General features: G+C 61.3%; 1 protein-coding gene across 15 annotated transcripts; it reads left to right on the top strand.

The window, feature by feature from the left end:
• Nucleotides 1-9,569: 9,569 nt before the first annotated feature.
• Nucleotides 9,570-17,639, top strand: GPR35 (G protein-coupled receptor 35). 15 transcript variants are annotated; one of them, XM_069601081.1, is made up of 6 exons: nt 9,624-9,651; nt 10,480-10,613; nt 10,748-10,903; nt 11,146-11,225; nt 11,442-11,585; nt 16,307-17,639. In XM_069601081.1, exon 6 carries the CDS (start codon nt 16,318-16,320, stop codon nt 17,221-17,223), a length of 906 nt encoding a protein of 301 aa, XP_069457182.1. In that variant the 5' UTR covers nt 9,624-9,651; nt 10,480-10,613; nt 10,748-10,903; nt 11,146-11,225; nt 11,442-11,585; nt 16,307-16,317; the 3' UTR covers nt 17,224-17,639. The 15 variants fall into 15 exon arrangements, with proteins under 15 accessions (XP_069456902.1, XP_069457104.1, XP_069457182.1 ...); XM_069600801.1 differs by lacking the exon at nt 11,442-11,585 and having other exon boundaries at nt 9,570-9,626; XM_069601003.1 differs by lacking the exon at nt 11,146-11,225 and having other exon boundaries at nt 9,591-9,626; nt 10,480-10,581.
• The last annotated feature ends 3,245 nt before the right edge of the window (nt 17,640-20,884 follow it).

Raw genomic sequence — 20,884 nt, 5'->3', positions numbered from 1 at the left:
ATTCACACTGTTCAAATCTATCATAGTCTTAATAATTTTTTCTTAGTTACTGAGAAAGGAGTGTTGGAATAGCTTACTATAATTGTGGATTTTTCTATTTATTCTTCTGAGTTGATCCTTTTATGATTATGAAGCTTCACCTTTTATCTCCAGTAAGATTCCCTGTATTGAAATCTACTTAGAGATCAATATCGGAGAAGGGAATGGAAACTCATTTCCAGTATTCTTGCCTGGAGAATTCTATGGACAGAGGAGCCTGGCAGGCTACAGTCCATGGGTTGCAAAGAGGTGGACATAACTGAGTGACTGACAGACACAGATATCAATATACCCAACACAGCTTTCTTACGGTTAGTGACAGTGATGGGACCCCAGGGACTGTACACTGCACGGAATTCTCCAGGCCAGAATCCTGGAGTGGGTAGCCTTTCCCTTCTCCAGAGGATCTTCCCAACCCAGGGACTGAGCCCAGGTCTGCCACACTGCCAGGATTCTTCACCAGCTGAGCCACAAGGGAAGCCCTTATGATTCTTACGATCAGGTTTTATTTTCTATCTTCCACTCATTTACTTCGTCATCACTTTTTTACTTTTAATCTGTTTGTAAAGTGTGTGTCATTTACAGTGTATCTTCGCCTCTTGCTTTTTAAATCCAATTCGATAATCTTTGTCTTTTAATTGAAGTTTTAGACCAGTTATATTGAATGTAATTGTTGACATGGTTGGGTTAAATCTACCATCTTGCTGTTTTCTGTTTATCTCATCTATTCTTTGCTCCTTTTCCTCTCACTATTGGATTAACTGGAATACATTGTTTTATGTTCCATTTATCTCCTCTGTTATTTTATTCATTATACTTCTTTGTTTTATCTTTTCAGCGGTTGCTATTGGGCTTTCAATATGCATATCTAACCTATGGATGACTGATTGGATGTAAGAGAGAGGGGAAACTTGTGCGCTAAATTGACACTCGAATATCTGGCCTCGGCAACAAGAGGAACCATCCTCTGAACTAGGGAGCCCTGAAGGGAGACTGCGGTGCGGGGAGTGACAGAGGGGCTTGACGATGCGGTCAGTTTTGGTTCATTTTCTGAGGTAGGGAAATTTGAAGGAAGATTACAGAGTCGGGGGGTGATGAAGGGGCTTGACGATGTGGTCAGTTTTGGTCAAGTTGCACTTAAATTGCTTGTTATGTATCCAAAAGAAGGTGCCTGGTGGGCAGTCCATGTGTAGTCCAGAGGTCTGAGCTGGAGCTGGTGGCAGGGTCGTGGGCATGGGGTGATTCTTGAATCAATAGGACTGGGTGAATCTGTTACGAAGAGTGTGTGATCAGGTGAGAAAAGGCCCCAGTGAAACTCAGCCCAAGACCCAAGGACCAAGCCCCAGGGAACCAAGTTAGGACCCACATGGAGAACAACAGGGCTGTGAGAGGAAAGGCCAGAGACGAAGAGCAGAACAAGGCGCGTGTGCCGTCGCAGAGCCGAAGGGGAAGCGGCCTAGCAAGCGCCCCCAGGTGCCACCTCCAGATGGTCCTGAGTCTGGGCGGCGTGCAGGGGGCCTCGGGGTCATCTGAGGACCTCCTCCTACTGTGCACGAGTACCTTGTGTGCGTTTGGATCTGGTCCACGTTGCATTAAAGCACTTTTAAAATAAGGAACTAGGGATGGTTCCCCTCTGCCAAGTGCTGCTGGGAGGTGGAATAAGGTGGTGTATTGGGGGTTTGCGGGAGTCTGAGGCGTGGCAGCCAGAGGCCCTCAGGGAGGATGTTTCTAGGCACTGACCGGGGAGGGTCCCCTGGTCCCAGGGGTCCCACACGGTGGTGGAGGCGAAGGGACTGGGGAAACAGACTCTGCGCGTGTGGATGTCTTTCTGGAGAACTTGGGCCTGGCGGGCTTGAGGCACCATATACCCTCTAGCTGGGCCCTGCAGACAGCTGTGCCCTGGGGAGGGTGGGCAGGCAGTGAGCAGGCCCAGGCCAGTCCTCTCCAGAGGGTGAAGTACGGGGGTGCATTGCAGGACCAGGGAGGACGAGGGGCCTGTGCTCTTGTTCCTGCAGGGCTTCCCTGGGGACCGGTCCCCCAAGTCCTCTCCCTCCTGCTTGAGCAGCTGCTCAGGCAGCCAGCGGCCCCTGGGGGAACAGATTCCCCGGTCCCCACCCTGTCCTGGACGCTAATCTGAGCAGCACCCAACCCACAGGCTTTCCGCAGCCCTGCAACCTGACAATCTGCCTGGTTGCTGACTTCCTAGAAGTGCAGCGCCACCACACCGACCTCGAGCAGGAGGCCAGCTGCTCGGCTCAGGGTCTGCCAGAGGGGGCTCAGCAGACGGGGGAGGGGAGCACACGGGGCGCCTGTGGTGAGGGGCCCAGGACAGGCAGGTGGGGGAGGTGGGCGCGTGAGGGCGAGCCGGTGCAGGCATCGGGCCCATGAGTGGCCCCGAACTGCCGTATGCGTGCGTGCGTGCGTGCGTGCGTGCGTGCGTGCGTGTATACCTATGTGTGCATGCATGTATGTGTGCCTGTGACTGTGCCTCTGCGTGTGGCGTGTGTACATGTATGTGTGTCCCTGTGTGTGTGTGCATACACGCACACACACACGTAGACAGGTCGTGGGGGCTGTACTGCACCAGCCACATCCGAAAGCCAGCCAAGTGCAGCTCTGCCATCTGCCCTGCCCCCGCCCCCCTGCTCAGGCAGCCCATCCACTCTCTGTTCGGCAGGAGTCCTCTCTCAGGCACAGGTTGGCCCGGGGTTGCCCTGTGCCATCGGCCCCTCAAGCCTCTGACACTCAGGGATTTCTCGTCTTTTCAGTCCCGCTGAGAGAACCCTGTCTCCTACACCACTTTGGAGTCAAAAGTCCCAAATGTACTTTCCGCACTGTCTGTGGATTTTTAGTGGGGTGCTGGCCATCTTTTTAAAAACTTTTTATTTTGGAAAATCTCCAATAGACATAATTTTCATAATAGAGGCTATGATGAGCTCCAAGTGCCCTCCACCCCCAACTTCAACAGTGACCAAATGACTCACACAGTTTTATCTGCCCTCGCTCCACCAACGAAGGCGAAGGCAAAGTCGCTCAGTCGTGTCCGACTCTTTGCGACCCCGTGGACTATGGCCCACCAGGCTCCTCCGTCCATGGGATTCTCCAGGCAAGAATACTGGAGTGGGTTGCCATTTCCTTCTCCAGGGGATCTTCCTGACCCAGGGATCGACCCCAGGAGGTTTTAAAAGAAGCAGACATTATATTGGGTCATCTACCAAAACTTCAGCCTAAAGGAAAGATAAGGGCTTTAAAGCACACTGCAAGGTCATTGCCACCCCGAACCGGGCGAGCAGCCAGCGCTCACTCTCCCCACTGTTGCGTGTACCTTTAGAACTGTTTGTCTGCATGCGCTGGGGTCTGAGGGTTTTGGCCGCAGGCCCGAATCCCGTGTGTGACGGCGAGGCCTCGCCCACCGGCTTCTCAGAGAGTGCAATCAGCCCTGCCCAGTGGGGCCGCACTTTTCGTGCCCCTGCCTTCCCAGCCCGGGCATCGCCATCAAGGCCTCCTTGGGGGGACCGGGTTGAGGTGCTTCTGCCCCGACTCGACTTCCTGTCTCAGCCTGTCCCCTCAGTCCCCCTCACTGCAGGGCCACACCTGGGGGGCTCCTCAGTAGAGGAGATCCCCCCGTGTTGTCTGACCCGCCCGCGGTCCCACTGGGCAGAGTGGAGCTCCGAGAAGCCCTGCCCTCCCTCCCGGCTCATGTCGCGCCCTCGCACTGAGTGGGTAAGCTGCATTGCGAACAAGGCGCTCCACTCGGCACCCTGACTGCCTGGCCACCAGCAGTTCGGCAGGCCCAGAGTCCACGTCCCCTCCTGACGGGCGCACCGCCAAGCGTGCCTCATCTCTTCACCTCCCTTTTTTTAAACAAATAGAAGTGTAGTTTGGGCTTCCCTCATGTCTTAGACGGTTAAGAATCCGCCTCAATGCAGGACACCCAGGTTTGGTCTCTGGGTCAGGAAGAGCCCCTGGAGGAGGGCATGGGTACCCACTCCAGTATTCTTGCCTGGAGAATCCTACGGACAGAGGAGCCTGGTGAGCAACAGTCCATGAGGTCGTGAAGGGTTCACACACGACCGAGAGACTAACATTTTCACTTCTTTTTTCTCACACTTGGTTACAATGTGTGTTAATTTCTGCTGCACAGAAAGTGATGCAGTCAGTCATACGTGTACACATATGCACACGTGTTGTTCGGTCACTAAGTCATGGCCTACTCTTTGCAACCCCTGGACCGCAGCGTGCCAGGCTTCCCTGTCCATCACCAGCTCCCAGAGTTTCAAACTCATGTCCATTGAGTGGGTGATGTCATCCAACCGTCTTGCCCTCTGTTGTCCCCTTCTCCTCCTGCCCTCAGTCATTCCCAGCATGTGTGTGTGCACATATATATGTCTATATACAGACTTTGGCATAGTCTTTCCATTATGGCTTATCACAGAATACCAAAAGTAGTTCCCTGTTCCACAGGAAGACCCCAGACTCCCAGCCCGCCCTCCCCCAGCTCCCTCCACCTCCCCTCTCCACACTTTTCAGGGCTTGGCCATGTAGAGTGGCCCCCAGCCCCTGGCTCACCGTGGGCACCCCTGGGGTGCCACCAGCTGTGTTCTGTGCCCGCTGCAGCTCCTGTCACTGGTGACCAACTCCAGAGCTTAGATCAGGTTCAGGTGTGATTTTGGGGGTTTGGCGGGACCACTTCATGAAGCAACTTTCTTTTTCTAAGTATAGCTGAAAATTCACGAGTGTGAACACTGTGCTCCAACCTGCTGAAAATTGCTCTCCCTGTGGGTGTTAGACAGTCCTGCCTCTGGTCACTAGGAGTGAGCTTGCTGTGGCTCTCGAGTCCCTTTGGTGTTGGCGACCATCTTGATCTGCTTTGCTCTCTGGTATGAAAAGCCATTCTGGGTGCATCTCAAATGTTCCCCAACCCAGACCTAAAAGCATCTACTTCTCTCTGCAGGCCTCCTTCCTCTTCATGAGAAATGCTAGCCAGAGACCACAATCTGGCTGTTAGGCAAGTTGGTTTCTAAGCCTTATCAGCAGTCAGAACAAATACGCTTCATCTCTAAGATAAGACCCAGCACGAGTACAAACTGATGCCCTCCTCGCAGACTCGGGCCCGCTGGCTCCCTTTCTTTTCCGAGTAGGTTTCTGTTTCCTTGTTTGTTTTCCCCTGTCCTGGGTCCTCGTAGCTGCGCAGGCTTTTCTCTAGCTGTGGCGAGCGGTCTACTCTCCAGGATGGAGCGAGGGCTCCTTGGTGCGAGGGTTCATTCCTGCTGAGCACGGGCCCTCCAGGATGGAGCGAGGGCTCCTTGGTGCGAGCGTTCATTCCTGCTGAGCACGGGCTCTGGGCCGCACGGGCTGCAGGAGCTGTGGCTCCGGCTCCAGAGATCAGCTCGATGGCCGCTGCACACAGGCTCGGTTGTTCCGAGCACCTGGGATCCTCCCACACCAGGGACTGAACCCGCGTCTCCTGCACTGCCAGGCAGACTGTCCACCACTAGGCCACCAAGGGAAGCCCCAGGTCTGCTTCGTTTTTACTAAGTTTTATTGCTGATACACGTTTATCCTACAGCAGAAGTCTCAACAATGCCCGACACAGTTATTCACTTGCTTTATCCCATAGCACAACAGTCTCAAAATAAAGCCCTCACACTACTGTCAACAACATGGTTACTGAAAATAATTGAAGATGCACTTTTACAAAAATCATTCAGTTACACAGATGTACAGGCGAGACAGTGTTTTTAAAATATTTGGAAGGTGATCCGCACAGTGGAGCGTTTTGGCCATTCTCTTGGTCGTCGGGCTGTGAGGATGCACAATCGAAATGCTGGATTTTAAAATCGCTTGGAAGAATTTGGTAGGGTTATGCTACCAACTGATCTTGCAAATTAATTGTCTTCACCTTGCTTTCAAGTTCAAGAATCCCTTTTAAAATATAATGTAATTTAATTTAGTAATTGCATAAATATTTACCTGGTTCCAAAGCCAAATCTACAAATGAAAGTATATTCTCCGAAGTCCAGTTTCGATCCCTCTCTCCCTTCACCTCTCTTCTCCCTAGTCCCTGTAGGTAGCAATTTAATTTTAAACAAATGTTATGGCTTATTCTTCCATTTGTAAAAAATATAGCCTTCTGCTCCTACATAAATACATGAGCATCAACACCTTTTTTTTCACTTAACTGTATATCCTGGAGATGACCATACACTCGTGTATGGTCAAAGACATTTCTCTTCACTTTTTGCAACTGCCCAGTTCTGCATGGCGGGGAAGGGACAGACTCCATGCCACCCGGGCCCGTGGACAGCTATCTGAGTGGGGTCCAGGCTGTTGCTGCCCCGCAGCCCCACAGATCAGCCTCTCCCGCACCTTCTCCCTAAGTCCGCCGTCCATCTGTGGAGGAGATTCCCAGAGGTGGGGTTACAAGGTCAAAGGGCCCAGCTGGATGCTGCCCGGTGCCCCTCCAAGGGGTTAGAAGTCAGAGGAGAGTGTCCAAGGGTGTCCTCCCCCCACGGATGGTTGTCAGACTTGGCTCTGGCCCACCTGACGGGAGACAGGGCTGCGGTGCCCTGTACGCTGGGGGCCCTCTTTCGAGCCATTTCCGTCTCCTTCTCTGTGAACCTTCCAGCCGTCGCATTACCGGTCGGCATCTTGCCCACCCTCCAGAGGGCCTCCTGCCTCAGCGTCGCTGGGGTGCTGATCAAGTTGGGCTCCCCCTAGACAGACTGGCTCGTACCAGCCTGAGCTGAAGGCCGCCTGCCCTTGGGGTCGGGGGCGGAAGACCCCCTCATGGAGAGACAGAGCCCCAGGGTGCTCTGAACCTGGGTGCTGACTTCAAGGCGAAGATGACGTGCATGAGGCACACGTCTGCTCTCTGCCCACCAGGCTCCCCAGCCTGAGGTTGCCACCAGGGAACAGCGCCTGGGAGCTGCTGTCGGGCTGCAGGGGCCCCTGCAGGGAGTGGGTGCCTGGAGAGAAAGAGGGGCAGAGAGTGTGGGCAGGAGCTGCCTGGATGGGGTGGGCCCAGATGGCCATCTCTGCTGGGAAGGGAGGCCTGAGACCAGGCAGGCGCTGATGGCCCGAGGCCGCAGGGAGGCGGTGTCCCCAGGAGGAGGGCTGGTGTGGGGCAGTGGTCCTTCCAGGCAGACAATCCCCAGGCAGAGAAAGGGGAAGGAGGCCCTGGGGGAGGCAGGAACCTGTGCCAGCTGTACCAGCTCCTCACCGCTGTGGGGGGCGGGGGGTGGGTCCCAGGGTTCAGAGCAGGAGGCAGAGCGGGCAGCCTGGCAGCCACCCTGGAGGAGGCCCCATGAGCCGCCAGGCACCCCTGCCCTCAGCCCAGCCAGCCCAGGGAGGCAGGATGGTGCTCACGCGTCCCCATCCTGGGCTCTGCCTGCCCGTGGCGTCTGAGGTGGGGCTGCAGGAGGGGAGCTGCCCCCGGCCCTGGTCCCTGAGTAATGCTACTGTTGGCTGGATGGGGTGTCAGGACCAGGCGCTGGGAAGCCCAAGGCCCCGCTGCCCGGCCGGTGGGTCCGATTCTGTGGGCCAGAACGACAGGTCCACCCCTCAGGCCCAACTACTCCCCAAGGGGACCCAGAGGTGACCCTGGGGGCAGCCAGGCCAGGCTGGCAGAACCCCACAACACCTCAGGGGTCCCTCACAACCCCTCAGGGGCCCCAGCTATGCAGTTTCTCTCCCTGGGGCAAGTCCCCCAGCTGGGAAAGGACTGGCCATGCCTGGCTGGGCCTCTGTCGGGCACCCTGGGGTCCCAGGGCGAAGGGCTGTGGAAGGGGCTGCGGAGGGCAGTAGGGCTGAGGGGGTCTGTCTGAGAGCACAAGGGGCTTGGGGGGCCACAGGGAAGTGTATGGTGAGAGCTCAGGGGCACCGTGAGGGCTGGACAGCAGAGCTGCCCACCCTGGGTGCCGGAGTGGGAGTATGCGCCCTGGACATGTGCCCTTTGGCCACCAGGCCCCTGGCCTGAGTAGTAGTCACAGACGGAGCGGCAGTCCAGAGCCTGGAGGGCGTCTGGTGCGCTGGTCATCTGACCAGAGGACCACGGGCTCCGCTGCCCGGGTGAGCCGGCTCCTTTCTGGAAACAGAGCGGTCATCCCTGGGCCCCTCAGCACCCATCCCTCGTGGGCTCACCGGCAGAAGGGCCCAGGGGGCAGTGCAAGCCAGAGGCCACAGGTGGGCAGGCAGCGTGGCCTTCTCGAGCCCGACTGCGCCCCTGGGCCTGGCTGTGTCCCCCAGACTCCACCCCTGGAGCGAGAGCAGGAGCCTGTGGGGACAGCAGGGGGCCTGTCCCCCACCCTGGGCACAGCCAAGCCCTGCTCTCCGGCCACCAGCCCGCTCCCCGCTCAGCCACAGGTGCTGAGCGACGGACACTGGGGCGCGGGCAGGTGAGCAGCCAGGGCTCGGGCCACGGAGCGCTTCCTGGAGCAGCAGAGGCAGCGCTGCAGGGGCTGCAGGGTTCCTGGGAGGCCCCCGGAGCCGGCGTGGGGGTCCCTGCCCGAGCCGGTGGGGGCAGGGCGGGAGGCGGGGTCCCTGGCGCCCTGCGCTTCTCACCGAGGAGGCGGGTGGCAGAGCGGCTGGGGCTGTGTGCGCGTCCCCTGCCCTCCACCCCTGCGGGTCCGGTCGGGGCCTTGGCTCTCCCTGCCCCTCAGCCACTTCCGAGGCAGGACCCTGTCTGATAGACAGGTGGTCAGTGCGTGATGAGTCACAGGTCACATCCGAGGGCCTGCGGAGGCGGCAGGGTGAGCCTCGCACAGGACGAGTCTCGAGCGGAGGCCGTCTCACGCCAAAGAGCTGCGCCCAGGCAGCCACGCCCCGGGGCTGAGGGGCCAGTTCACCGCCCACCCGCTGCAGACCCTTCCCCGCTGCACATCACTTCTCCATTTTTATAAACTTGTTTTGTGGAAAATTCAACTGTACGTCGAAATAGGGGGTCTCCTACAGAGACCTCCAGTGTGCCTGCCCCACGAGGACCGAGGCCGCCTGGCCTTACGGCAAAGCCCCGTCCCGTGTCACCTCAGCCGGTGACTCAGGAGTGAGCGTCCAGCAGGCAGGACCAGCCAAGGCGTGGTGACGAGCCCGAGGACAGGAGCTGGCCCCCGGCCCTGCCCACACGGGCCAGTCCCCGCCGTCCACGCCGGCCCTAGGCGGCTCTCGACAGTCCAGGCCTGCGCGGTCCCTCGAGGGGCTGGGGGCAGAGCTCGGCTCCTCCAACTGCCCCTTCATGAGGGACCGGCCTGCAGGAAGGTGGAGGGTGCGAGTCCAGGAAGAAACAGCCAATGGGGGGCCCAGACCCCCAGAGAGACGTGCCTGGAGGTGCAGCGGTCGCCGTGGGGGACCAGGGAGGAGGGGCGAGCGGGCAGCCTGGCCAGGAAGGGTGCAGTGCCCCCGCTCTCCTGCCTTCCCCAGGCCCTGAGGCCAGTCTGGCGGCTCAGGTGACACCTGAGCCCAGGGCCTCTGGGCAGCGTTGGGCGAGGGAGGAACAGCCAGTCAGTTGAACAGCGCCTGCGGTCTTCAGGTCTGGGGTGGAGTTCAAGGCTGTTTCCTCAAGATGGGGCCTCATTTTCCTGTGAGGTGGGGTGAGGATGGTTCCAGGGGTGAGGGGTGAGCCTGGGGTGAGGATGGTCCCAGGGGTGAGGGGTGAGCCCGCGGTGGGGTGAGGATGGTCCCAGGGGTGAAAGGTGAGCCTGGGATGAGGATGGTCCCAGGGGTGAGGGGTGAGCCCGGGGTGGGGTGAGGATGGTCCCAGGGGTGAGCGGTGAGCCTGGGGTGAGGATGGTCCCCAGGGGTGAGGGGTGAGGATGGTCCCAGGGGTGAGGGGTGAGCCTGGGGTGGGGTGAGGATGGTCCCCAGGGGTGAGGGGTGAGCCTGGGGTAAGGATGGTCCCAGGGGTGAGGGGTGACCCTGGGGTGAGGATGATCCCCAGGGGTGAGGGGTGAGCCCCAGGGGTGAGGGGTGAGCCTGGGTTGGGGTGAGGATGGTCCCCAGGGGTGAGGGGTGAGTCGGGGTGAGGGGAGGGCCCGGGTTCGGGGAGTTTGAGGCTGGTGGTGGGAGGAGCTGTAGGCCCACCGCTCTCCTCCCCCTCCCGCCGCAGTGTCCCCTTCCCTGGCAGCTTCCACGGGTGTCCCCCCTTCCTCCTGCACCCCGCCGCGTGGTGTCCCGTAGTCACCCCTGCCTTGCCCACTACAGTGGCAGCGTGCAAATAACAGGCCCCAGGCCGGCTTGGGGCCAGACCAGTGGTGGGGGCGGGGGGTTGTTTCCCAGCCGAGTTTTGAGAAGAGGGGAACAGAAAGTGCTGGCAGCGACAGAAGGCTGAGCCTAAGGCCCAGAGGCCCGCCCGCGGGGTGCCCTCGGCCCCCTCCCCGAGGTGCCTGGGGCAGGGCTGGCGCTGGGCGAGGCAAGTGAGGTGCTGCCCCCACCCCCTCATCTAAGGGCCCGCGGTCAGCAATCAGGGTAAACTGTCCTCCCGAGCAATACACCGGAGACAAGGCAAGGTCCAGGAAGATGGAAGCAGCGGTTAGACCACGGCGGCTGGTAGGACCAGCGCTCCTTTGCCTCAGGCTGAGGTGGGCGGTGAGGGAGCCCCTGCGCCGGCAGCAGCGGCCACGTCTTCCCGCGGACAGCGCTGCTCCCCCCACCCCCACCCCGCGCCCAGCTGCGCCCAGATTGTGAAAGCGAGGCCGGCCCGCCCCGCCTCTAGCCTCCCCTTCCAGCGCCGAGGCACCGCGGCTCCGGCCCTTCCATCTTGCAGGAAGCCCCTCCCCACTCCGCTCCGCCCACCTCCCAGGTCCGGCTTCAGGGCTGCCTCCTTCTGGAAGCCTCCCGGTCCTGACCTGCCCTCCGTGAACCCCACGAGGTGAGTGCAGGCTCCCCTGTGCCGGGTGCGTCCCTCTGGGCCATCTCCCCAGCGCCCTGCCAGCCGTGCCCACGAGTGAGGCGCCCACGGCTAGGGTGGGCATGGAAGGGGGCAGACCAGTGTAGAGCCAGGCCAGAGTGGGCACAGAGTCACGGAGCCCTGGGGAGGACCGCTGGGGGGTCAAGGCCCTCGGCCAGTGGCCACACTGAGCGGCTTGTGACATCCCACCTGCATGTCCTCAGGGTCCTTTGCCCTCGTTCTGGGCCGGTCCTGAGTCCCCCACTCCTGGCTCCTGATGGCGGGGACATCACTCCCACCCCAGGTGATGACGCCGGGGATGGGGGTGGTGGAGGACAGGGGGTCTCGGAGGCAGCGGGGTTCCTAGGGGCAAGGGTAGGGATGGGGATGGGGGCCCTGGGCACACCCAGCAGCCTCCTAGGGAGGGACTCCGCCTTCTGGGCACTTCCCTAGAAGAGGTTCATCTGGACAGGGCAGGGATGCCAACATCCAATCTCAGGAGTGTTTCCCCCCGCTGCAGCGTTGCCAGTGGTCTTTTCTCTCAAACTCCAACTATTCTGAGGGGTGAAGGGCCAGGACCCCGGAGCAGGAGGAGCCCCCTGCCTTCAGTCCCACATTTGGAAACCTGACCCCCCAACAGGCTGCCACGCGGACTCTCAGGCAGGTGTGAAGCAGGAGAGGCGGGTGCTGGGGCCAGGGGCGCTGAGCAGTGAGGGTGGGGGGGCCTCGGAGACGGAGCCTTGTCTGAGCCTGAGCTTGGAGCAGTAGCGGGGCTGCGGGCCCTGCCCGCCCTGCTCTGCGGAGGGCGCCTTAGGGCTCTGAGCCCGCCCGGCAGCGGGGATGGGTCTGGTCTGGACTCTGAAGCCGGCCTGGTGGGGCCAACCCTCTTGGACCCCCGGGAACCCAATGGACCTGGAGGAAAGGGCCCAGCCCTGCCCTCCCTCTGGTGGGGGGATGGTGAGTCGGCTGCAGGGCCAGTAGAGGGAAGGGCTGTGGGGTGGGGAGGCGGGGGGGCTGCACCCCACTCCAGGCCGCTGCCGCGCATGTTTACATGCGCCTGCTTGGGGCCAAGACTCTGCTTGTCGCCGGGTGCTGGCCACCCGGTTGATTCTCCCATTGGGCCCTGCTGACCCGTGAATGGGACTTGTGAGGCCCTGCTCTCTGCAGGAGCAGGAGGGGTCCCAGCCACAGGCCGGGACAAGGACATGGGGAAAATTCAGGAGAAGGTCTGTGGCTGAACGCCAGGTTGCAGAGGGGCGCAGAGGGCTGCAGAGGCTGGGAGCTGGTGGGGAGGGGATGGTCGGAGAGGAGGGACGGCATGGGAGGGGCGGACAGTGGGACCCTCCAGCCTGGTCTGCAGGGTGAGCCCAGTCCCCTCCTTAGGGCAGGGTCCCTGGTTCCCAAGTCAGGAGGCCAGCCAGTCCCCTTCGTGGAGTCCCAGGTTCTGCCTGTGGAAACGGGCAGGGTGGGGTCGAACTCACCCCAGCCCCTCACAGGCCATGCAGGGAGAGGTGCTGAGGTCAGGGGCAGACAGCCCAAGCCGAGGGGACAGGGCGCTGCCCTCGGGTGTTGGGGGAGGGCAGAGTGGTCCCTGTGAGTAGGGTCTGGGGCCCTGAGCGCAGAGGGGAGGGAACAGGAGAGAACATTCTAGAAGGGGAGGGGGTGGTCTGCAAGGCCGGCTTCCGAGGAGGGGCGGTGAGGAGGCTAGCTGGTGGAGGGGCGCGGGGGTTGGAGCAGAGCAGCAGGAAACCCACCCAGAGTGGGCTGTGCTGCGCTGCCCTGCGTGCGGAGGTGCAGGGCCTTCCTGCCAGGACGCGGGGGCGGGTCGGGCACTGACCGCAGACACGGGGTCCCCGCCCGGGAGATGACGGGGAAGGTGTCTCTGCACCACGGGAGGTCGCGACCTCCGGCTCCGCTGTCTCCAGGAAGACCACTGCTTCTCTGGGCGTCAACAGAGGCGGCCGCTGGCACCCCACTTCCTCTCCCAGGAATCCTCCAGGCAGCCCCGGTCTGGGCCAGCAAGGGCCGTGGGGAGCCCCGCACACTGCCTGCCGGCGTTAAGGAGGGGTGCGGTCGGGACAGCGCGGGGGCCCGGCCCCCCCGGCCCTGCTTCCCTTCCAGCCCCTCACAGGACCTGTCAAGGCGTCAGCAGCTCAGGGGGGAACCAGTGAGTCCAGTCAGTGCCCGCGGGGGCCGGGGGTCTTAGAGGGTGAGGCCCGTGACGGGGTCTCAGAGGTTTGAGGGTGACTGGATCTCAGAGGGTGAGGGGGTCTCAGGAGTGAAGGTGAGGGGGTCTCAGAGGGTGAGAGTGACGGGGTCTCAGGGGTGAGGGTGGGGGGTCTCAGAGGGGGAGGGCTGTGATGGGGTCTCCGAGGGGGAGGGGGAGGGGGTTCTCAGCAGGTGAAGGCTGTGCCGGGGTTCTGAACCTCAGCAGGTAACCCGTAGGAGGAGCCCTGTGGGGGCTGACGGTCTGGCACCGGGACGTCACTCATGGGCAGCAATGCAGAGGGTCTCAGGGTGACTCCTGGGGCCTGGTCCCCCCTTACTCGAGTCTCTGAAGTCTCTCGTGGGCTTAGACCAGTGTCTGAAGCTAGAAGGGAAGATCTGAGGGGGCCCCTAGCACAGCGAACGCGGCTTTGTGAAACTCGTCCCGGGTCCTGGGCTATTTCTAAGTTGGGGTCCCAGCTCCAGAGGTCTCTACGGCGCCTGGACAACGGGGGTCAGCACTCCACTCTCTGCCCCAGATCCCACTTAGGGCCACAAAGGCACCTCAGCGCCGCAGCGAAGGTGGCCCCCACCCCGCTGGGGGAGCGGACTGACCCGCCACCGCTGTGGGAGCAGGAAGCGAAGCCTCTGGGCAGCTGCCCCCCTCCCAGGGCCGCCTCCCCCAGCAGGAAGTGGCGGTGCCCCCACAGCTGAGCGCTCCGAGCCCCGGCCACCCCCCAGCCCTGCCCTGGGGCCCCGCACCCTCGCCTGGGGTAGGCAGGACCTGAGTGGGTTGCCGTGGCTTCTGGGGACCCGATGCTGTTTGAGCTGGACCTTGGGACTTGACCCCTCAAACCTTCTCCACCCCAAGGGAGAGGCCCCATGAGCAGGGGCCTCGCGTGCACCCTGATAATCTTGCGGAGTTGATGTCTTTCTGCCTGACGGTTAGCAGTCATTATAGAGGGGGACATGTAAAGATGGCAGCTAGAGCTTTTAACTTGCTCTCTCCAAACGTTGGACTTCCCTGGTGGCTCAAGACGGTAAAGCATCTGTCTACAGTGTGAGAGACCTGGGTTTGATCCCTGGGTTGGGAATGTTCCCTGGAGAAAGAAGTGGCAACCTGCTCCAGTACTCTTGCCTTGAAAATCCCATGGACGGAGGAGCCTGGTGCAGGCTACTGTCCACGGGGTCGCAAAGAGTTGGGCACGACTGAGCGACTTCACTTTCACTTTCACTTTCTCCAAACACTGGGCCACATGAGGCTGGACTGAAAGTTAACACGCCTACAAGTGTGGAGCAGGACACAGCCCCGAGACAGCCGTCGGGTGCAGGGCATCCCATGAGGGGCAGGCCTGCCCCCACCCTGCTGTCCCAGGCAGTGCCCGGGTGACCGTCCGCTGCTGCAGGCCTCGCTGCCCAGAGGAGCCAGGGGCAGGTGGGAAGACGGCCTGGAGGCGCGCGTGTGGCAGGATCACCCGGTGCTCCCAGCAGGCTCGGGGGCTCTGGGCTGGGGGCAGGCAGGCAGGCAGGGAGGACCCTCAGCAGCTGCCCCATTGGGTTCTGGAGTCTGGGGAGCCTGCCTGTGTGGGCCTGGGGCCAGAGAACCAGGAGTGATCAAGCGGAATCCTTCAAACACGAGGAGAGAGGCTTCGCACACAGTGGAAGCGTTCGTGAAACTTGAATTGCTGGCAAATGGGCACTTAAAATTCAGAAGGGATTCACCGGGATAATTGGGTGGAATATTTCCGCTCCCACTCGCTGCAGTCTGGGCGCCAGCTCCCCTAATGGACTGTGGCCTGGACGCTCCCAGGGGGCTGTGTCTCAGGAAATGAGCGCCCCGCTGCCACCCCTGGCACCCATGAGCCTGATACCCCGCCTCTGGATGTTTCTTCCCTTCCTGTGTGTGAGTGGGGGCAGGGGAGCAGACTCCCCCCTCCAATGGACTGAACCCCCTTCTCGAACTCGCCTAAAGGTCAGGGAGCCCCCAGGGGCCTGGGGCTCATGGAGGGAGGAAGGCCTCTCCCCCCACCCCTCCAGGTCCTTCTAGCCAGAGGAACCAAGGTGGGGGGTAGGAGGGGGTCTGGAGGGTGCCTGCCACTCACACAGGCATGCTCCATGGGCCCACACGTCTGACACCCACGCCTCTGGGTGCCGCCCAGCTCAGGGTGCCACAGCAGGAACGTCAGACCGCTGACCAAGTCCATCCCCAGCCTGGTGAGCTGGTCCTGGCAGTCCTGGGCTGTCATGGAGCGTGTGCAGGGGAGTGAGAGGCGTGGAGGGCGAGGCCGTGTAGGAGCTTCTGACGATGACCGGGTGGAGGTCACCCAGCAACACCCCAAGGCCGCCAGAACCACAGGGCGGCCCTGACCACGGGGAACTCAAGGGGACTCCTGAACCAGATGGGGCATCAGGCCTGTCTAGGTGGGCTGAGGGCAGCTGGGGAGGCTCTCGGAGGGGAGGAGGGAGGGAGGCTGGGAACCAGAGCACCCAACCACCGTCCCCTCAGCAAGAGGACACAGCACAGGAGGGAGAGAGGGGCTGGACTTCTCTGGAGGGCCGAGCTGTGCCCCTGCTGCCCTGGACCTCAGTAGCCAGGAAGGGCCCAGTTGGGAGACGCCCGCCCTGCTGAGGTGCAGGAGTGCATCAGACGCGGGTGCCTCCTGCAGCCAGGTTTGCGGAGGACATGGCGGGGCAGCGAGCCACCCTGGGGCCCCACGGGCCGCTCAGTCTACCCGCTTTTGGACTCCAGTCCCTGTCTTGCAGTCGCCTCTGAGCCTCCCTGCTGAGCATGGCACTGGGCTGGGGCGAGGCTGGTCACCCCTGGGTCCCTGTTCTGAGAGCAGGTGGAGTGGGGTCCCTGGGGTCTGATAGCAGGTGGAGCCAGCCTGGCTGGGGCTGGGGGTGGACCGTGCACTCCCGCTGTCCTTTCTGCCCAGCAGCCAGCAGGTCCCTGCAGAGGCAGGCTCAGGCACGGGGACCTAGGTCCAGCCCCGGGCTGGCTCCCCGAGCCATCTCAGGCCCACAGGCCTCTGAAGGCCTTGGTTTCCCACAGGTGGCCTGGAGGGTGCCTCGGGGCTTCCTGGGGTGTCCTTGGGCAGGTGAACGTGGGGTTCTTGAGGTGGGGGTGGCCAAGCTCCCCCCGCTGGCCTGCCCACCTCACACCCTGCTCCCCCTCTGCAGCCCCCGGGATCATGAACAGCAGCAACTGCAGCTCCTGGGAGCCCCTAGTGGTCAAGGGAGTCTTGCTCACCTACCTGGGCGGGCTCCTGGTGCTCGGCCTGGTGCTCAACGGGCTGGCGCTCTGGGTGCTGTGCTGGCGCCTGCCGCGGTGGACGGAGACCCGCATCTACATGGCCAACCTGGCCGTGGCCGACCTCTGCCTGCTCTGCGCCCTGCCCTTCTTCCTGCACTTCGGGGAGACCTCCGAGGACACGCTGCTCTGCCAGCTCTCCCAGGCCGTGTACCTGCTCAACAGGTACATGAGCATCAGCCTGATCATGGCCATCGCCGTGGACCGCTACATGGCCGTGCGGCACCCCCTGCGCACCCGCAGGCTCCGCTCCCCCGGCCGGGCCGCGGCCGTGTGCGCCGCGCTCTGGGCCGTGGTCCTCGGCTCCCTGGTGCTCCGCTGGTTCCTGGATGTGCAGGACAGTGGCTTCTGCTTCGCCGCCCGCTCGGGGCGGAACACCTCCACCGGGGTCTTCTCGCTGCTGGGCTTCTACCTGCCGCTGGCCGTGCTGGTGTTCTGCTCTCTGCAGGTGGTGACCGCCCTGACCCAGAGGCCCAAGGCCAACCCGGGCCAGGTGGAAGCCACGCGGAAAGCCTCTCGCATGGTGCTGGCGAACCTGGCCGTCTTCGTGGTCTGCTTCCTGCCCTTCTACGTGGTGCTGACCGTGCGCGTGGCCCTGGGCCTGCAGACCTGTGCCCTTAAGACGGCCATCCAGATCACCAGCAGACTCTCAGACGCCAACTGCTGCCTGGACGCCATCTGCTACTACTTCATGGCCAAGGAGTTCAAGGAGGCGTCTGTGTCAACCATGTCCCTCAGAGCAGAGGCCCACAAGAGCAAGGACAGTCTGACTGTGACCTTGACCTAGGAGATGAGCCGTGGGCTCCCCAGCGGGGGGACCAGTGACCAGAGACCAGCCCCACAGTCTGCCCTGAACTCGCTGTGGGCCGTGGGCTGTGGACACTCAGGAGGCTCAACTCAGCAGGACAGCCTGGGCATGGAGCCTGGGGAGGCACCACCCCCACCCCCAGGGCAGAAGAGGGGCAGGATGAGGACAGGAGGACTGGGGCCTGAGCGGGGCCAAGCCCAGGGACCCTGCTGCGTCCAGAGCCGCCTGGCACACCTGGGGCCCTGGGAGGGGGCTGTCTGCCAGGTGCCTGAGGCTCTGATGGCCAGCCTTCTGCTACTGCCCCACGGGGCTCAGAATAAAGCTCTCCCCTGGGGCTCTGTGCCACCCACGGCCGCGTAGTGGGAGGTGGAGCGCCAGGGGCGTCTTCCAGGTGGCTTTCTAGGGCTTTCCACTTGGGGGCTCTCCACGGGCCCTGCCAGCTGCTTCCCACCCTGGCCCACTCCCCATTATCTGGGGGGCTGCCGCCAGGGAGGGCTGGTCCTCCGCTGCCTTGTCGGTCCCAGGCCTGGCCCAGGCCTGAGTGTGACCAGCTGGTCCTGAGCTCCAAGTCCAAGTGTAGGGAGAGGTGGGGGGACTGTTAACCTCTGTGTCAGCATGTGACACAGGTGTCTACAAGGACCAGAAGTGGAGAAGTCCCAGGAGCCACCTAGGGCCTCAGCCTGGGTGCCAAGAGCTGCTGTCGGCAGAGACAGTCTCTGGGACAGAGAAAAAGTGAGAAATGGGAGAGAAGGAGAGACAGATGGGGAGGAAGCAAGAGAGTGGGGGCGGGAGATGGGGGTGGGAGAGTGGGGGCGGGGTGGTGGAGAGGGGTGGAGAGCGGGGGCGGGAGACGGGGATGGGTAGTGTGGAGGAAAGAGCGGAGACAGTGGCGGGACGGGACGCAAGTGAGGAAGATGGTCAGCAGAGCGAGACAGAAGGAGCCTCCAGGGCACAAGCAGAGAGCACGAGGGCAGAGCCGGGAGGAGGGGCAGAGAGACAGACAGACGACGGTTCAGCCTGCTCTGCCCCAGGTCCAGGTCCCTCCTGCTCTCCGCCACCCGGGAACCCCAAAGGCCAGCCTGGGACCCCGTCTGGCCCCTCAGAGGGTCCCCGAGAGTGGGTGGAGGTCAGGGGTTCTCAAGGAAGGACCAGGACCAGCTCTTCCGGCCAGAGGAGTTTGGGGCCTCACACCCAGGCCCACAGGAGGAGGGGCCTTCCAGGAGTCATGTGGTCTGGGGCAGACCGGGTAATAGGGTGGAGGGGTGGGCCGGCAAAGGTCCTGAGCTGATCTGATGAAGCCTTGGGTGGAGAGGCTCAGAAAAGCCAACCTGCCTGGTGGGGTGCCACTGCTCCGGGGCTGGGGGCCCTCATCCCACGGGGCAGAGGAGGTGACAGGTCTACAGTCTGGAGGGGCCCTTGGCAGAACCCCTGAGGTGAGAAGAAGGAGGCACCCTGACCCAAGTTGTGTGGGAGCCCAAGGCTGGCACCTGAAATTGGGGAGGGGAAGAGGAAGATGGAGGTGGGGGAGGGGGAGAGGAAGATGGAGGTGGGGGAGGGGAGAAGGAGGGGGGAGGGGAGAGGAAGAGGGAGGTGGGGGAGGAGAAGATGGGAGAAGGGGAGAGGATGATGGGGGAGGGGGAGAGGAAGATGGAGGTGGGGGAGGGGAGAGGAAGATGGAGGGGGAGGGGAGAGGAAGATGGAGGGGGAGGGGAGAGGAAGATGGAGGTGGGGGGAGGGGAGAGGATGATGGGAGAGGGGGAGAAAAGGGGAGGGGAGGGGAGAGGAAGATGGCAGGGAGGGGAGAGGACTGCGCAGCCTCCCCCTGTGGGCCAGGTGGAGTCCGCCCAGCAGGGCACCCTGGCCCTGAGCCCGCTGAGGCTTCCACATCGTCCCACCCCGTCCCAGGCTGCCGACCTCGGTGCCTGTGGCTGCCGTCTGGGGAACGACCGCAGTGGCCACAGCGAGGGCAGCGATGTCCTGCTGCAGGTGGTGACCACTGTCTCCGTCTGCCCCCCTGCGGCTCTGGGTCTGCCGTGACTGGCATAGGTGGACAGAAGCCTGCATCCTGTGGTGAACCAGGCGGCGGCCACTGCCCACTGCTGCTGAGCCGGCCGTATCCTGCCTGAGAGGTGAGGCAGTCTGGCCGGGAGGGCCCCTGGCAAGGAGTCCTGCAGACCGTCCACTAGGCCAACACCTGCAGGAGCAGGCGCGTCGTCAGCAGGGCCTGAGAGGAAGCTCCGGGACCCTGCCACACCCAGACCTCCGTGGGTCTCAGGACGTGTCCACTCCACTGCGGCCAGAGGGCCTGGCGGGGCATCAAGTGGCTGGATCAGCACCAACACAAACCCGCACTGTGAAGTCCAGGCAGGAGACCACCCTGGGGGCTCGTGCTGGGTCAGGGCAGCAGGGTGGCTGCTCCTGACAGCCTCAGGCGACCAGGCCCCACCTCAGCCTCCCAGGACACACAGGGAGATTTGTTTGGGCAGAATGAGGGCAGACAGGCCTCAGGCAGGGCAGAGCCTCAGGCCAAACCCACCTTCCTGCCGGGCCACCAGCCCTGACCTGTGACACAGTGCGGCAGGGCCCTGGACCCGCACAGCGGTCAGCGCGGCTGGTGGGACCCCCCCCCCCCCCCCACTGGCAGGGTCCTGCTCTGGTGGATCCAGGGTAATTTGAAAGGGAGACAGAGTAGGCGAGGAAAAACTTATTTAATTAGAAATATAAAGAGAGATTAGGAAGAAATAGTGTAGTAGGAAAATTTAGTGGAGAAAAGAGGCTGAGTAACTTGGTTTACGTGGAAAACCAATAAAGTTCCAAGACAAGGAGCTTGCACCATCTACGTTAGGACACCGGCGTCCTCTTGAATAGCGGGGGGTGCCCCACCTTGGGCTCCCTCTCACGTGGATCTTAAAAGCCAGGGCAAGTAAGTAGACATGGCGAGCCTCCACGCCCCAGATGGGAATTCAGCCAGAAAATAGAGTAAGAAAAGAAGACACGGGGGAAACCAGTCTTTCCAGTGACTGGTCCCTCCTCTGTTGTCCGGAAAGGCCTTATATACTCTTGATTTTACATAGAGATCAATGGATAATACAAAATTACGCAGCGTCAGCCGCCCTGACTCTTATCGAGACCAGGCTTTCTCTCTGCATACCTAGTTGTATACATAAGTCTGATTTACATCATCTTCTGGCCAGAAGGCCAATTAACATTTTACAGCCCTTTTCTGATAAGGGTTTGTTCAACCAGAAGACTTATTTGTGTTGTTCTTCCCAAAGTCTGGTGCCACTCTCAGAAAGCACTAAATAAAGTTACATTCTTACACAGCAAGGATACAACAGTTTATAACAAGTAAAAGGAGTACAGTGATTTATAACAAAGAGAAAAGTAATTAACTCAAAAGTCTAGTGTTGCTAACATCAAAACTACTATATTCCTTTTTCTATATCCCAATTACATTGACTAATATCCTTCAGGTGCCTAAAAGATAAAGAATATGGAGGGCTGGCGGCAAACATTAACTCAACAAACTCTTCACCAAACTAATTCTTAACTCTAAAAGGCTCTATATCTTTTAGCTGTTTTAAGCTTCGTGCCTCTCACGGTTGGGGGCTGTAAACAAATTGTAAATTTGTAAAGTCGG

This window comes from Ovis canadensis, chromosome 1 (genome assembly GCF_042477335.2).
Source record: "Ovis canadensis isolate MfBH-ARS-UI-01 breed Bighorn chromosome 1, ARS-UI_OviCan_v2, whole genome shotgun sequence".
Lineage (NCBI taxonomy): Eukaryota > Metazoa > Chordata > Mammalia > Artiodactyla > Bovidae > Ovis > Ovis canadensis.
The sequence above is the reverse complement of the archived record's forward strand: the minus strand, read 5'-3'. Positions and strand labels throughout refer to the sequence as shown.

Coding starts and splice junctions, on each gene's coding strand:
- GPR35 (XM_069600801.1), top strand. CDS start 10,552: ATGGAAGCAGCGGTTAGACCACGGCGGCTGGTAGGACCAGCGCTCCTT. Junction 10,614..10,747: donor CTCCTTTGCCTCAGGCTGAG/GTGGGCGGTGAG, acceptor CCCCGCCTCTAG/CCTCCCCTTCCAGCGCCGAG. Junction 11,226..16,306: donor GGACATCACTCCCACCCCAG/GTGATGACGCCG, acceptor CCCCCTCTGCAG/CCCCCGGGATCATGAACAGC.